General features: G+C 38.4%; 1 protein-coding gene and 1 long non-coding RNA gene across 3 annotated transcripts; one reads left to right on the top strand and one right to left on the bottom strand.

Moving 5' to 3' along the window:
- Positions 1-797: 797 nt before the first annotated feature.
- LOC144640152 (uncharacterized) lies at positions 798-14,480 on the bottom strand. Of its 2 annotated transcripts, none has more exons than XM_078499370.1 (14): positions 14,300-14,480; positions 10,854-11,148; positions 10,318-10,407; positions 8,787-8,862; positions 8,104-8,167; positions 7,530-7,614; positions 7,074-7,150; positions 6,737-6,773; positions 5,009-5,072; positions 4,328-4,438; positions 3,711-3,734; positions 3,002-3,116; positions 2,284-2,376; positions 798-1,611 (listed from the first exon to the last, which is right to left on the bottom strand). In XM_078499370.1, exons 1-14 carry the CDS (start codon positions 14,373-14,375, stop codon positions 1,481-1,483), a joined length of 1,338 nt encoding a protein of 445 aa, XP_078355496.1. In that variant the 5' UTR covers positions 14,376-14,480; the 3' UTR covers positions 798-1,480. The 2 variants fall into 2 exon arrangements, with proteins under 2 accessions (XP_078355496.1, XP_078355495.1); XM_078499369.1 differs by having other exon boundaries at positions 10,854-11,279; positions 14,300-14,455.
- A 727-nt stretch (positions 14,481-15,207) lies between these two features.
- LOC144640171 (uncharacterized) lies at positions 15,208-15,994 on the top strand. Its single transcript, XR_013568298.1, has 2 exons — positions 15,208-15,419; positions 15,707-15,994. It is a non-coding gene; the product is annotated as an uncharacterized LOC144640171 (long non-coding RNA).
- Positions 15,995-16,349: the final 355 nt, after the last annotated feature.

Here is a 16,349-nt window from a genome sequence, read left to right on the forward strand (position 1 = left end):
ATGGAAAACTTAAAATTGAAAAGCAAGTTCTGCCAGCAATTTGACTGCCTCCTGCAGTACATTTTTCTAGAAGATTTTTGTTTATGTTAACGATGAATAACGTTTTTAAAAGGATAGTCAATCAATTACAAGACTCGCCAAGATCCAAAGCACATTGGGTAGATTGAGCGGCAATTTGTTGATCGAGTCAATCAATGGCCACCAATGGGGAAAAACGGGAAAAGGTGGCTCGCCGGCTTAATGCTTATCACGTTAGACTCCGAATCGAGCAAAGCGGTGCGGCAACAAGCGTTTTCCGGTACCATTTAATATCATGATCATGTGTTAGTCTTGAATTGGCCAAGACTACCACATAGTGCCTCTCCGCTCACGAGTATAAATGGGTAACTGTTACGCCTAATTGATTTTAACGACGCACAGTCGCGTTCATAAGTGCGCTATTCATTTAAATTTGTATTTTTCTTTCACGGACCCAGCCCTTAGGGTCTTTCAGGCGCTAAAATCGCAGTGTGTCCGCCATCTTGCATTTGAATGCCTAAAAGACACTGTGGCCCAGCCATGCCAGTTCCAGGTGTTCGGTTAGCTGGGGCCGCGCAAAGAACGATGAGTGAGGAAAACAAGAGGACTTTTTAGGCTTTCACAGGTAAACATTGGGCACCGTATTACGTAACTGCACCGAGATTCCGACCACAGCTACATGCCTCAAACGTAAATTTGTTCTTAACTTTTTGTCTTTTTTTGCTCTTATTCTGCTTCTCGGCTTCGCGGCTTATTTTCCAACAAGAGTGACAACGACGACAACCCATTACACACTTTATTTAACAACAATAACATTTGTTTTTACCAAAACAGTAGTGCAATAAGAAAAGAAATTTTAAACTGCATAAAATGTTCCAGTTTGAGTTCTTTAGAAAAGTGGAACACAAAGCGCAGCTGCAGTTGTACTTTAATGTTCTTGGTCCTCAAAATCCATTTTTACCATATTGTCGCGAAGCAGATTTAGGAAACAGCAACGAAGAAGAGACAAGGCTTCTCGACAAACAGGTTCTAATGTTTCTGGCTTGCATCGATTAACCTATAACACTAAGGTTTGATTCCCGCCGGGCACTCAGAATTGCATAACGTAGAGGAGACGTGGAACCACGATAGAAACAGCACTGAACCGATATACGAGTGATATACATGTAGAACCGCATCTTCCTGTTCTTTACAATTAGAAGGCTACGGACACGAAGACGGTACTCGTAAGGACAGCTCAACGGGTCCTACAGGTTTGGGGTGAGTAGGGGGGGGGGGGGGGGGGTGATAACCCACTCACTATAAAATCTGATCTTCTTGGATTTCGATTCGGTGGCTGTCACCGACACTGGTGGACTTCGAGCGCGATGGAAAGCCGGGCCTATGTTCCACACCACCAGGAGCCGGGCAGTCGGGCGATGAAGAACGCTGTCGATATCGGTTGAAACAAAGGCGTATTCGCTTAGGGTCTTGGCAACACAACATCCGGGAATGTGTTCTCTGCTTCTCTCACTGCCTCCTCAGGGAAAAAAGCCGCCACGCACAATTCTGTTGCCTTCACCCAGCCCCGGTCAGGCATGCTATCATTCTTCCCTACAGGGGGTGAAAAGAACTTTGAATAAGTGAATGAGGGATAAAGGATGGGGGATGTGGGATGAAGGGACACTTGATGTGGCATGAAGGATATGTGGGATGAGGGATATGAAATGAGGGGTGAGGGATTCATGAGGGATAAAGGATGAGGGATGTGGTATGAACGATTCCGGATGAGGGTGCCACAGGCTGATTAACACTGATCTTTCTTCATACAGTTTCTACTTGACATTTCTTATGCTATTACTCACCTGCTTCAAAGTCATCCTCAACCTACCTACAGAGCTACATATCTATATAACTGGATTTAAGAATTCTGGTATTATTTTCCTCGGATTTTAAAAGAAGTATGGTATTATCGGTTAATCATTTGAAGATTTCTAGCGAAACGTTCTCTTATGGCGAATGTAAGTAAGACAGAATTGATGAAATTGTTTAGCACGGCGGCATCATTTCATTTATTCTGTCATCTATTCCTTCATGGGAAAAATAGAACCCACAAAAATCACTTGGCTACCAGTTGCTTCACAGTAAAAGTTGGTGGAGCATCGCACCGATATCGTGGAGGTCACGGATTTGAACCCGGTGTTCAAAGCCCTGAAATTTTTTTCAGGCATTTTGCCCCGTTTGATTAAATGTATCATTGCTTGTTTCTTAATGTAAGTTACTTACAAAATACTTGTTTAAGATCCACTATGAGAGATGTGGGCGTATTATCTTCCATGACTTCTGCACTTCCTTGTAGGACTACAAACAGGGTACCGCCTTGAGACCGAAAGCAAAATACATGTATCAGTAAAGAACCAGGGCCCGGTTGCATAGAGCAACTAAGATTAAGTGAGATTTTCTGCAACCATTCCCTGTGTTCCAGAGGATTTTCGCGGCCCGTGCTATTATGGATGAATTGGGCAAAGACGGACTAAAGAGTAACGAAAAACCCATGACGCTGCAAAAACATTCAGCGGAACGCAAGGAGCAGTTGCAGAAAATCCCACTTTATCTTAAGTTGCTTTATGCAATTGGGCACATGGGGGATCAAAGATTTTTCTTAGTAGGGGGTGAACCAATAAACCACATATTATTTCTTTGCCGAATACCAGTTGTATTTGAAAGTCGCAGGTCATCTCAGGGGGAGGGGGGGGGCACCTTTCCGGGCCTCGATCCGCACCTGAGAACTTGCCAATCTCTAAGATGTTTACTTGTGTTGAGTTGCTTAAAATGAGGATTTAATGACGTCGCTTACAACCTCTTCTTAGGGGACGGGGTGTAGAGATCCTGGGAGTGATGTCGAGAGCTGTTCTCTTGTTTATTGCTGCTTGCATTGCATCTGCCATTCCAAAACAAGTGAACCACTCACAGAACACCAATAATAAGAAAAAAGTAGACTAACCTTCTTGGTACTGTCTGGTTGACAACATGACATCATCAGCTTGCACTTCCTTAATAACCATGGACAGAGCAAGAATGTACAGGAATCCTGGTGGACAAGCTTTGAATTCTTCTGTCTGTCAAGAAAATCGCATTCTTGAGTAATGATTATGATTCTGCACTTACATACATGTACGTGGCTTAAACAAAGAGGAAACAGGTTTTAAGAAGTGAGGCAGGATGAAGCATGGAAGATGAGAAATGGAGAATTAAAAGGTGAGGAGTGCGGCGTGTGGGATGAGGGATTTTGCACGAGGGATAAGAGGTGAAGGAAGAGGAAAGAAGGATAAGGAGTATAAGATGAGGGATAAAGGATGAAAAATGACGGATGAGTGGTGAAAGATACAGGATAAGGGATGTGGGATAAGGGATGACAGATGTGGCATACGGGATATGGGATCAGGGATAAGGGGTGAGGGATATGGAATGAGGGATGTGGGCTAAGGGATGAGGGATGTAGCATGAGGGATATGGGATGAGATATATGGGGTTCAGGATGGAGGATAAAGGATAAGAGATGAGGGATAATGGATGTGGACTAAGGAATGAGGGATAATGGATATGGACTAAGGGATGTGGGATGAGGGATACGGGATGTGGGATGAGAGGTAAAGGATGAAGGATATACGGGATGAGGGATTCTTCTTTACTTTTCTTATGTTCTTACTCACCTGCTTCAAGGTCATCCTCAAAATCTTAATAGAGAAAACAACAAATGGAACATTATAATTATAACATTAATTACTGCTTTGTTACGAAGCTAAAATGCATAAATAATTATGCTAAACGTTCCCTGTCAGTTTAATGGGTGTCATTTCTTAAGGTTGGTGCAGTGGCATAATGCAGTCTGGGTTTGAGCTCTGGCTGGGGTCATTGTGTTGTGGTCTAGGGGGGAAATAAGTTTTCTCTTACAGTGCCTCTTTCCACCCATGTGTATATAGGTAGCAGCAAAATGTGTTGTTGGGGTCAACCCTGTGATACACTAGCATCCCATTCCCATCCAGGGAAGGGGATGAAGAAATACTCCTCCTCGAATTGCTTCATACCAAAAAAAGACAGAATGAGCTCTTCTGACATGAGCCACTTGGCCTGATCAAGGATGTAGAAATAAGAAAAAAATGCAGGAATGTGTTGAACATTTTTTTGATCATCCAACCAGTCTGTTTTCTTTTTTAATGGACTCATGTGCTCGCACTACATTTCAGTGTACTTGCATCATCTTTAGCAAAACACAGGTTTAACAGATTGATTGTTATTCAATATCCACAAGATAAAAAGACGGTCAAACCTCCAAATCCAAAGCTCCTCCATACTTTGAGTACAGCCTGCTATCTCTCTGAGTGACCTGTTGTTTCCACTTGACACTTAGCTCTTGGAGCAATGTTGCTTCTGTTGTGAACTGTGCAATGAAATTTGTAATAAGCATGTGTTGTTGTTGTTATTGTTGTAGCTGATGATCTCTAGCAACTTAATCTGTAAGTGTTCATAATAGAGATAAAAAAAACTTCTTGTTTATGATTGGTTCTCTACAAACCTATTATTTTTTTATGTCAAGGAATTGACACAATGATCATGTGAATGCCCAATTTTAACATTATCATATTTGGCTGATCAAACAACTCAGAAGTCAAGTGATTTGTGCTCATCATATAAATTGTGCAATTTTTCCCTGAACTGTACTCCACTCAATCCAATTTATATAATTACTGATTTAAACAATGCCAAGTTACTGTAATTAAAAAGAATTAAACTTATTATTACATAACAATGTTTTGATACAAAAAGATCCATGTATTTTCTGCTCATAAAATCAAAATCTTTACCAAAAAAGCTGCAAGATTACAAAATTGTATAAAACAATTTGTACGTGTTTGTAGATCTGTGTCTAGCACTTACTTTCCCTAAAGATAACACTGTGTATAATTACATGAAGTGCAAAGTGTTTAATAAATGAAAATAATATACAAACCTGACTAATAGCATCTTGGAAGTTTTCCTCTCGTAGCATAATAACCTGGCATGGCCCAGCTGCCCTGTGGAGTACATGTACATTATATACCTATAATTGTACTACAAGCTCTATGTTTTTATCAGATGGTAGTTGAAAGTGGTGAAACCCAGAGTCTGCTATCAAAGTCTACAGAAAACAATGGCAGGTGATCTTTATTGTGTTAGCAAAGTAGGTGGCTTTTCTAATAGGCATGTACTCATTTATTAATGGTTACCTTATTACGCTGTACATGAAATTTTCGCGACACGTTAATTTCGCGATTTTGAGGTGCACATATTTCGCGACACTTAAATTTCGCGATTTTGCGAAAATTTTGTATTTTGGATCACTTTAATTTCGCGTTTTTGAGTGAGACACAATTTACATTTTCTTGGCAATATATTTTGACATGCCTTTGAATTATATAAAACGACTTTATCGAAGGAACAATAATGTCAAAATTAACAAAAACGCAGGGGGGGACTTAATCTCGGCAATAGCAAGAACAGAGCAGTTCCCACAATGTCTACAAGTGAGTCAATTGACGACAACATCCATTTACATTGATTACTGACATATGCGAGTCACTTAATATTCACGTCATGTTATGTTCGCGACACTTATTGTTCGCGTCACTTTAATTTCGCGATTTTTTTAAAATCGTGAAATTCGCGAAATTAAAGTGTCGCGAAAATTTCATGTAATAAGGTACTTTACCGTTTACATGTACATGTTTAGGGAGGGGGGTGGTTGGGTGACGTGAGGTGAGGTGAATCTCCATGGTATTTAAATAGAGTGTACAATATGCCTGATCTAAAAATAGAGCTTGAAGAAGAATCCAATTACAGTCACAGCAATAATATCGATCCAATGATCACATTTGGTTTAAGTATTCAGACCTCCCCCCCCCCCCTCCCCACTAAAATGCTTACAGGTCAGAGTGTTTATGGAGCCTTGAGAGAAACTGAATGGGTTAGGAGGGGCAGGTACCATCATGGAACAAGATATGGTAGGGTGCAAATAACACACAGATACATGTTGATGTATGATAAGGTTTTCAGAGTAGAATATTATACCTGCCAACTTTTCCTGGGTCAAAGGCGTGAGATTTTTATCCTGAGAGTGCCAGGATTCCCGAAGACGATACGACAATGTCCGAAGTTTTCCGAAGACGTTCCGAACATCTCCCGATCCCAGTACGTGGACGTGTTTTGCTAAACACGACCTCGTTTCCAATGCTTTTTTTCGTCAAAACTCTGTCATTTCGGGGAAGGTATTGCCATTTACTCATTTTACATGGAGTTTTATTTTCTCACACTGGTTTGAGATTACATTTTTTCGAAAATGTGTTGTTTTTGGTTGTAATTTAACTCAAATTTTTCGACTAGGCGTGAGAAATTGGTTCGTAAGCGTGAGTTGGCATGAGATCGAAGTTTTCAACTCGTAGGTGTGAGACTCACGCCCAAGGCGTAAGAGTTGGCAGGTATAGTCAATATGTAAAAAAAAACATCAAAATATAATAGCAGAGTAATACTGTATATTGAACACTGTCACAAGACTAACTGTAACATTCACTCGAGATCACCAAGTAGTTTATCGCTGAAACTGGGAAAGATTGTTAATCCTTCAAGCACCAATTATAATTTATTAGATATACATGTATCACCATTAAAATAATGCTCTTTTATGCTGTGTATCTGTCTTAACCTGACGGTGGATCTCCTCTCTGTTCCAGTGAAGAAACCTGCACAGTAAAATAACATCATTAGAAGGTGGGCATGGTGTTATGGCTGATTATCCAATGGTGGTCTGAAACACATATAAATTATGCATCTAATGCTCCAGATTCAAATGTAATAAATAATATTGTTAATAATATCATTGACTATAAAAAGAAAAAGCCTGCTGAGGGTGTTAAGCTAGTTAAAGGCACCTTTTCACACACTTGAACCTTTTTTGAAAGGCTAAACAGCAAATAAAAGGTGCATGTTATATATAAATTTTGTATCAATAATTTCTACATTCTATTAATTGGCACTGGTACCTTCCTCTCCAAAAGAGAAACCTCTGTCTCCAGCATCAAATGTAGCAAGCTCCTGATTTCCAGTTGAGAACTTCACCCTGCATACAGAGCAATTAACTTGATCATTGATCAATTCATACATTCATACTGACTGCTAATTAAAGGAGAGGGGGTGGATTTCAAAAAAAAAAAAAAAGGAGGAGTGGGTTGGGGAGCGGGGGTTGACAATGGGTTCTTGCCCTGTTGAGTGCTTAATTGAAAAAAAATATGGGATTTGAAGTTAAGCCTACCAAAGTACAACACTGATTATATATAACCTGGATTTTTCCTGCATATGACCGGGGGAACATCCCCTGGTAGATAATTTCGCACACCTCCAACCAATGTTGGTAAGGCTAGCTATTTGTGTGTACATACAAGTTAGTTCTCAAACTTACATTTATCAATTCTTTATTGTATAATTTAAATATAACTTACTGTCCATGAACTAGAACAAACATTTCTTGTCCTTTCCATCCTTCTTTGAAAATTATGCTGTCAGTAGGATACAGTACAATAATTGCTGCAAACAATTAAAAAGTAATTAAAGGTAAAGGAATTAGTTTTCCCTCATGGCATTTCTAAGTTAAACTGTCTGGTAAATTCTTTTTTCCTGAATTACTTATACATGTAGTTTGCGGTTCAGAAAGTTTTAAAGTAACAGTAGGCATGCAGCTTTATTATCAAAGTAGTTGGCCAATTTTACCATCATTAAGTAAAGAATCAGAGGATATCCCAGCAGAGTAGATATGGCTTATTCGAGGCTGGGCACTTACATGTATTAACTTTTCCTACCTTCAGGGTGGGCGCTTATTCAAAGTGGGCGCTTATTCGAGGTTGGGCGCTTAATTGAATAAATACGTACCTAGTTTATGACCAAAAAGGTGTGAAATAAATAATAACATTAATATTAAAATTTGCTTCTCCATCCACCAGAGAAAGCTAAGAATACCTACTGCATTATATAATTTATAAATATATTTTTAAAAAACATAATTTTAAATTAACTGACCTGGCTTTATGGTGGTGACCACAGATACCAAAGACTCTTTTCTCCAGCTGTGTACCACTGGGGACTAAGAAGAAGAAAACAATAATACAGTCAAAGCTCTCGTAAGCGGAACACTAGGGACGCAAAAAAGTGTCCGTAACAGGAGCTGGCCGCTTACGATAATGGTTCTCAAAAGGGGCCACTAGAGGTGTGGGGGATAAAGGGCAGCTTAAGGGAGCTTGCCCAGCTAACAATAACCGGAGGGACGTGGATGACGACGAAACAAGCACTGAAATAGGGTACTGTAATTACTGTGAAATCATTGTGATGAACAGCGATGTGAAGTTGATTGATAAAAATAAGATGAAGAGGTTGTAAATATGATTTTCTTTGGGTTGTCCACTTTCAGGAGCTTAAAAACAAAGAAAAAGTCTAAGTCGTAATCTCTGAAAGTGTCCGCGGCGCTTACAGGAATGTCCGCTTACAAGATTGTAAAAATACAGTGTTTGTATGAGAGTTGAAACAGGGTTTACAACAAGGCGGCCGTAAGTAGAGCTGTCCACTTATGAGAGTGTCCGTTAAGAGAGCTTCGACTGTAAAATTATTTATATCGTTATTATAATTGTGCCATTTCAGCTCAGACATCTGGGAAATCAATAGTAACTAAGGCAAACACAGTGTAGTTACGATGTGTGTCTACCAACCTTTTGTAACACATCTATAGCAATCTCCTTTGACAGCTGTCGGTTGTCAAACAGTTTACTGGTGTCAAGGTATCTCCTACAATTAACGTTGAATTAACAATTAATTAATATTATTATTAACAATTAACATTAAGCGAGGAAATATCAAACTACAATATTATAGTATAAAATCTACTACAGAGCAATTATTTTATTTATTGTCAGTGTCACTTCAACTACCAAAGAAATAGTATACTAGCATCTCATCCAGTAAATTAAGTGGAACAAGAAGCCCTGTGGCTTTATAGACCGGCGTAGTAACGTTTTTTTTTTCTTTTTTCGTTATATTGAAGCACGTCAAGCGATAACAATAATACGATACTTCGCCGCCAGAGTGGGTAAGGTCAAAGGACTGCTTTGATCATGAATTGTTTACACCGCTTTTACGTCTGTTTTCTTTCTTACACTAAAACTCATGAAATATAACTTGTCTCTTTTGTTCATATATCTTGTATCTGAGTCCTTTCTAACTGTCTAGTTCTGTTTTGCTTTGTGGTCTAAGCAGAATTTCTTATTGAGTGAAACACTTTATACAAAATGCATAATTATTATGCATGGTAATTTATAAAATCCCTCATCCCAATAAGCAATTTCAAGTGGCCGATGAGAGATGAGATGTAGTAAGCCAAACAGAATAAGTGACGTAGGAAAACAAGTAATTACAATCCCTCTGTCCCATGCCTCTTCCTCCACCCTGGCAAATTATTTTAAGTGGCTGATGAAAGATGACCAGTCTAAGCCAATCAGAATGTGTGACCTTCAATACCCTTCCTACAAAAGAAACTTACCGAACGCAAGAGACGGGCGCGCGTAGGCCGATAGCAGCCTGGGCCCATCCCCAGGGGGGATACTCGGGATTTCAAGTGACGGGGATGATCGAAGGATTTTTTTGGGTTGGAAAATTTGGCAGCTATTTTTTTTTTTCATTTAAGTAGGGATGTTTTTGGGTATTAAAAAAAATCTGAAGATTCATGATAGTGCATTAGCTGTGTACTTTTGTGAAAGTACAAAGAAACATATTTTGTTGATGATTTTTGAGGGGTCAATTTTGTATCTAAGTATTTTTTGGGTTAAGTTTGAAGCCCTTGGGTTTTTTTTGGGTCTTGATTTTTGCCCCCATTTGATCATCCCCGTCATTTGAAGTCCCAAGTACCCCCTCTGGGGGCCCATCTAATAAAGAAATTGATAATCAAAAAGATTGAAACTGTCTTCATAAATGCTGCAAGCAGAATCTTTAGTGTTGACCATGGAGCTTAATGAAATTTATTTAATGTGAATGTCTGTCAGTAAAATGCTAGACAGTCCTTTATCTTTATCTTTACTTAAAAAATATATATATTATAAACAAATTACCGGTAATCTAATTTGGCTACATACATTTTTAGAGCAAGCATTAAAGGAGAAAATTTTATAACTCAGAATGAAACCTCTTACATGTAATTGCTGCAGAGAAATTTAGTATGTACTGAACAGATGTAGTATTTCCACCAACCTCTGTTGAAACCACTGCAGTAGAGTTATCTCACTGGGAAACGTGAGCAGCTGTCGAGCATCAGAGGTCTTCAGAAGTAATATCACACACCTTGTTAAAATACAATTATATTATTAAATGTGTTGTAAAGTCATAACATGGGCACTATTGCCAGTATCACGAGCATGACATTGAGAAGTCACTAAAGCTGAAGTCAATTTAAGACATTTTTTACAACTGCAGTTTTATTAAATTAAAATATTATTACTATACTAGTGCAATGAATCTATTTTAAATAAATCAATGTTTTATTCTATCATGGGACGGGACAAAACGACCAGTTGAAGGGAAATTAAAGCGATTCCAAATGCTAAAGATTCAGCTTGTGGGCAGCTACTTTAATGTTGGCAGTCCAAACACGACTGAAACAGTTCACGATGCAATATGCTTCCCGCGATGCTTTGACCTTTACAACATCACACTTAATAAATCGTTCAATTTGTCCAATAGTTGCGACACCCTGCTAAACATTGGAACTGACATGCACATGTATGTACCTGTTAGATGACCACACATCAGCAGTGCACTTCATATTAAACAGCACAGAAACTTCCCCAAAGCAATCGCCTGCTTGAATTTCCCTCAAGACAAACTTTTGGTTTTCACTGAAAACAGTTACATTCCCTGACACCAGCACATGAATTCCAGATGCCTCTTGGCCTTTGCTAAGTAGAATTTCTGGGGTATCCTCTGTCTCTTTCAGTTCTACACGACGTATCACTTCATCCCGAACACCTTTATCAAGGGCAATAGGTAGTCTGTTTAAGCAGTCAGTGAGTCTGGCAACAGCTTCTGGTGGAAGTAAAGGATTGATTGATGATGCAAACTGTGGACGTACCATTTGACTTTCCCGTCTTCTACCACTCTGTTTGTTGCCCATTTCCAAATAAACGGAACAAAGATTGTTTCTAATCCTTGTCAGTCTAATAATTAATAATAATAATAATAATTTAATAATTTATATAGCGCTTTTTACATGTACTGATCAAAAGCGCTTTACAAGAATTTAATTAAAAACAATAAAATGTTTACATATATATAAAACAACTAAAACCTATTAAAGGTAAAAATAAATCTAACATGAAGTTGAAAACAAAATCAAAGAATAAGTCAGATTTAAATCATAACATGATATTACTAGCATGTTTGTTATGTTTTTGTTTTATTGTTGTTCTTTGACTTGTTTTTATTTTTGTTTTGTTTTTCGTTTGGTTTGGTTTGTTTTATTTTACTATACACATGTATATGGAGAGGGCCCAGTTTGTTGTGGGTGAACCTGTAAGGCAGAATAGTTATATGACAGAATGGCATTAGTTTGCTAGAGGTTAGCTTCACCCTGGTTTACTTGCAGGTAGCTTTTATTTGTTGATTAGGGCAATACTAGTATATGCTGCCCTAACCAAGAAATAAAAGCTAACCGCAAGCAAACCCGGGTGAACTGAAGCTAACTGCAAGTAAACCAGAGTGAAAATTAGTGCCATTCCATCAATCGGCCATTCTATTCAACTAAATAGGGTCACCCCTTGCAATGGCATTTTACAAGCAATGCTTCACGTCCCTGCACTACTTGAACTGGCTTGATTGTCTAACTACCGTAGGTTCTGAAAGCAATGATCCTCCAAAAGTAATGAAATTTCAACACTGTTATGATTATATCAATAATTTCCTGAAAGTTGCAACCTGCTAAAAGTAAGGACGCTTCAAAGCACCGGTAATCTTGAACAGAATTTTGCTTGTTATTAAGAAAATGATGAAAATAAAAGATACAACAAGCTGTAACAAGCTGACTTAAATGTTTGTTTTATGCAAGCCACATTGCAAGGGCAATTATTCAAGTGTATACTCTGTTCTGATGCAACATATATTAAATTCTTTTCAACAAGCTTGTTTAACCTTAATATAACATAGACCGATATCTTCCACAAGGTCTTATTCAAAACATTTTTATTATCATGGTATACCTTTCAGCTACCTTCAGGAAAACATAGTAAAAGGCAGCTTTGACCTTATTCTGGATACAGTGGCTATTTGTACGACACCTGTACAGTGCTGACTTCAATTTGCTATTCATACAGGAGTCCATCATTTTAGTAGGTTTCCTATGTTGTTATTATATGTCTGTTAAGATGCATCCTGTGATTCTTTTGAGCACTGTTGATTTGACTGACAGACAAAATTGCCTAGTCTCTGCATGCTATGTGAACAACCCATCTCACAGAACTCACAGAAATGTCACACAACCTCTGTTCAAAGATTGACTTTTACAAAACTAAAAGGCAGGTGAATATTTGTGAAAAAAAATTCTTGTAGCTTTATTATGATACAAAATAGAATTGACTTGACTGAAATGAGCGTTTACATCAAAATTCTACGAGAGTCCACAGACTTCCATATAAGACGCTACTGGTACAGGACATGTACGCTGATTTGCACTTTATACACACAATGCAGCTTCTTTGACATTGTTTTAATAAATTAAATTATTTCAATCACAGCGTGCGTGGATTGAAGAATCATGTATGAAGAGCAAAATGTATAAGACAGTGTGTGGGTCCCACACAAATGGCAACTAGCTGCGGACAATTCATGAGGAAGCCTTTTTAAGACTCGCATTTGACTCCAAGTAAAAACTTATTCAAGCCAAGACTCGCATTTGACTCCAAGTAAAAACTTATTCAAGCCAACTCAAGAGCTATAATTGTTGAAGTTGTCAGAAATTCTTTTTATGAAATCAATGTTTGACCTTTTTAACCCTTTCATCACACTAAACCGGAAAACCGGGATTCTGTTTTCCCACTGGAACATACTAAACCGCTTTTCTGGGAATTTGACCGCTTAAGATTTGAGATCAGAGACCTAGTAACTAGTCTCCTAGAGGGGGATCTAATATATTTTAAATTGAAACCACATGGTCAGACTTCAAAATGGCATCCTTGAATCGTGAAGTGAAGAAACAGAACTCCATAAAAACATGAAGTGTTCACAAGGCGCGCAAATCTATATTTTCCACCATATTTTGACTGACTAAGAAGATGCTCTTTCTAAGAGTTAGAATTTTGAGGCCAGTTTTCAAACTTGGAAGGAATTATTTTCACAATTTGTCAATGGTAAATGGCCCGAGTTATTGAAGAACTCTTCGAACCTCTGATGCCAAGATCAAAGCCGTATAGACTCAAACTGTCCCACTGTTTTCTACAGTCACGTTTTCCGTGCGGGTGAACAGCGCGGTAAGAGTTGTGCAAAGTTTCCATTAATTTTCCTCTCTTTTTTGAATGAAATAAATGTTCTAATTCATCACGATGTTTTTGTCTAGGATTTTCTTGCTTGTGTTGTATTTTTTGGAATACAAAAGCCTATTTGAAGTGCACAAACCCTGATTAAAAAATCAAATCATGCTTTTTTAGACTGAAAGTTTGACATAGAAATTCACTGTTTGGGGGAATTTTTGTACTAGAAATAGAATGGTGAAAGGTTTAAGTATTGTAAAAGTCCGATTTTTGCGAAAGGTTGTGTAAAATTTTCGTGAGTTTTGTAAATTTTAAGTGCCGCTAGAGGAGCTGTTCGCGTTTTTTAATTAAAAAAAATAGCTTACTGGTATGCATATGCAGAGATTAGGCAAGTTATTGTACATGTGAATCTAATCAACAACATTATAAAACGCTTAATAACTACTGTATCCCAACAGACATACAGTATTCTGGATCGGCAAAAATAAGAAATCAGCGGTACATAAAAAAAAACTCAAATTGTGGACTCTCAAAGGTACCTGAAGTACGTACTATAAAACGAGGGTCACACTTCGGAACTAAGCTATGATGATTAACATGTTACCTACATGCTTGAGAGAACCTTCTTGCGGCTCAGGTTCTCTCTACGCCATCTTAGGAGCGAAGTGACGTGCTTGTGATCTAGTTTTAGTCCTTGTTATTTTAAAGAAACTTACCATTTAGTAATTTACCCACACAATTCACAAGGTTCCAGTTCGGCAGCCATCTTAATTTGTTAAAGTCGCAATGCATTCTGGTCGAAGCGCAAAGGTTCGTTCCCAGTTATACAACGGTCACACACGGCTTAGCCGGCAGAATAAGGGCAATGAAGTTTATTTCATTCTTTCGTTGGCGATTTCTATACCGCGGATTGAAATTCCTACGGAACTCGAGTTTTGTCGATACTGGTCATTTACAGATCCTCAAATGTAAGACCATGTAATGCTTCCAAAGCGACAAAAGGCGCACGGATTAGGCCTGGGGACGAGGAGGAAGCCTGTACTGTAGGAACCCGCGTTTTTGGCGGGAAATCGCATTGCCACGGTCTGTTGAGACAAAGAAATTTCAAAACGACTGTAAAACGCGAAGGGAAAAAATTTATTCTGACAAATGAGAGTATAGTAAATTCAACTTCGAGGATACAAGGCTCAAGAGATCTACGGAGGGATAGAGAGCGAGAAAGATCAAGAGAAAATATGCGAAAAAGTAGCGACGAGCAGCGACAAAAACTGCAAAAAGAGCAAGAAAGGGGTCAATAAAACGGACAGAAGAGCAACGAAGAGCAACGAGAATAAAACGAGAGAGGACTCGGTTAAACATGCAAAGAAACAGCGAACAATAGAAACAATAAAATGAGCTAAAATGGAACTCGAGAAATTGATACCAATAGAAACAACAACACCTACACCTTCACAAAATCTAACTATAATTAAAGTATAATTTTAACTCTTGCTTGTCAGGCCCTTTAAATATCAGTCACTGAGGACTGATGACCAAAAAAATTCGCCAAACATTTGCGTTACATCCCCTCCCTGTGAAACTTTCAGGAAAGCGTGACTAGGCTTTTACCCAGTCTCTCCGCAAATTTGAGCTAAAACACTTGAATGTGGCCTACACTACGTACTTCACAACTCAGTACAAAATGGCCGCCGATGCGAAGGTTTGAACAAACGGCGGTTGTAAGGGCAGAGAGAGCTTTTGAGATTGTTTAAAGAGAAAGAAGGCAGTACTAATGGGATTTCTATTGATTTTGATCGTCAACTGCGAAATACAAGCGAGGAATGAATCGAAATTGAGGTAAGAGTGTGTACTTGTCACGATACGGTACGAACGCATTTGGTCTGAAATGGACTGAAATATTTGCTTTCTGCGTTCGAATCCTCGCCTGTTGCTTGGAATAAATGCCTAAATTTATCTATGAGTACAAGGAGATCGTTATATTTTGAGGAAAAGGGTTTTTGGGACAAAAATATTCGAAATTCCGGGACGCTACTTGGCCGAAAAATATATGCTAATTTATGCAAATTAGGTTATTCATGAAGCTTAGATAAATTGTAATAAATTCTATATTCATTCTTTTTCAGCCAGAATTGCTGGATATGTTGCCAATATAACAAGGAACATTTTTGCTTTCAACTTTTTCTTATAACCTTAAACATTTGAGAAGCTTGTTGCTTTTTGTCCAAAATTTTTGGTCACTTTATGCTGATTTATGCTAATTAGATAAATATATTCAAAAATATTATGGGTTGTTTCGGTCAAAAGTTTTTTTTTCTGAAAGCCTGTTTCATAACCTTTCAAACGAGATATGGCTTTCCTCTCAGTTGTAAATATCTCCTGAGAAAATAAATAAAGGTGAAATGTAGTCAATTTTGACTGTTTTTTGACCTGACAAGCAAGAGTTAAAAGGTTCCAACATGATCTAAACTCAATAAATTGTGTGTAGTACATGCGCATAGTTTTATAGCGGAGCTCTACAGCGGCCCGCAGGGCCGCAGAGCAGAGCCCCATACGCATGAAAGAAGGAACACTATCGAAATGAGTTCTCATGGTCAACATGGATAGCGGCATGGTTCGCGGGCGCGTACGTACGGCGTCCGTACGGAGTCGCGCAACATGGCGGCCATAGTGAAGCAAGAAGGCCGTATAAAGGCGGCCTATAAAGGCGGCCTTTAAAATTTAAAGAGGTTTGAAAAGAAAAACAAGAAGCAATGAAACAAAATGTGG

The sequence above is a fragment of the Oculina patagonica genome, unplaced genomic scaffold (genome assembly GCF_052425735.1).
Source record: "Oculina patagonica isolate OP01 unplaced genomic scaffold, crgOcupat unplaced2, whole genome shotgun sequence".
NCBI lineage: Eukaryota > Metazoa > Cnidaria > Anthozoa > Scleractinia > Oculinidae > Oculina > Oculina patagonica.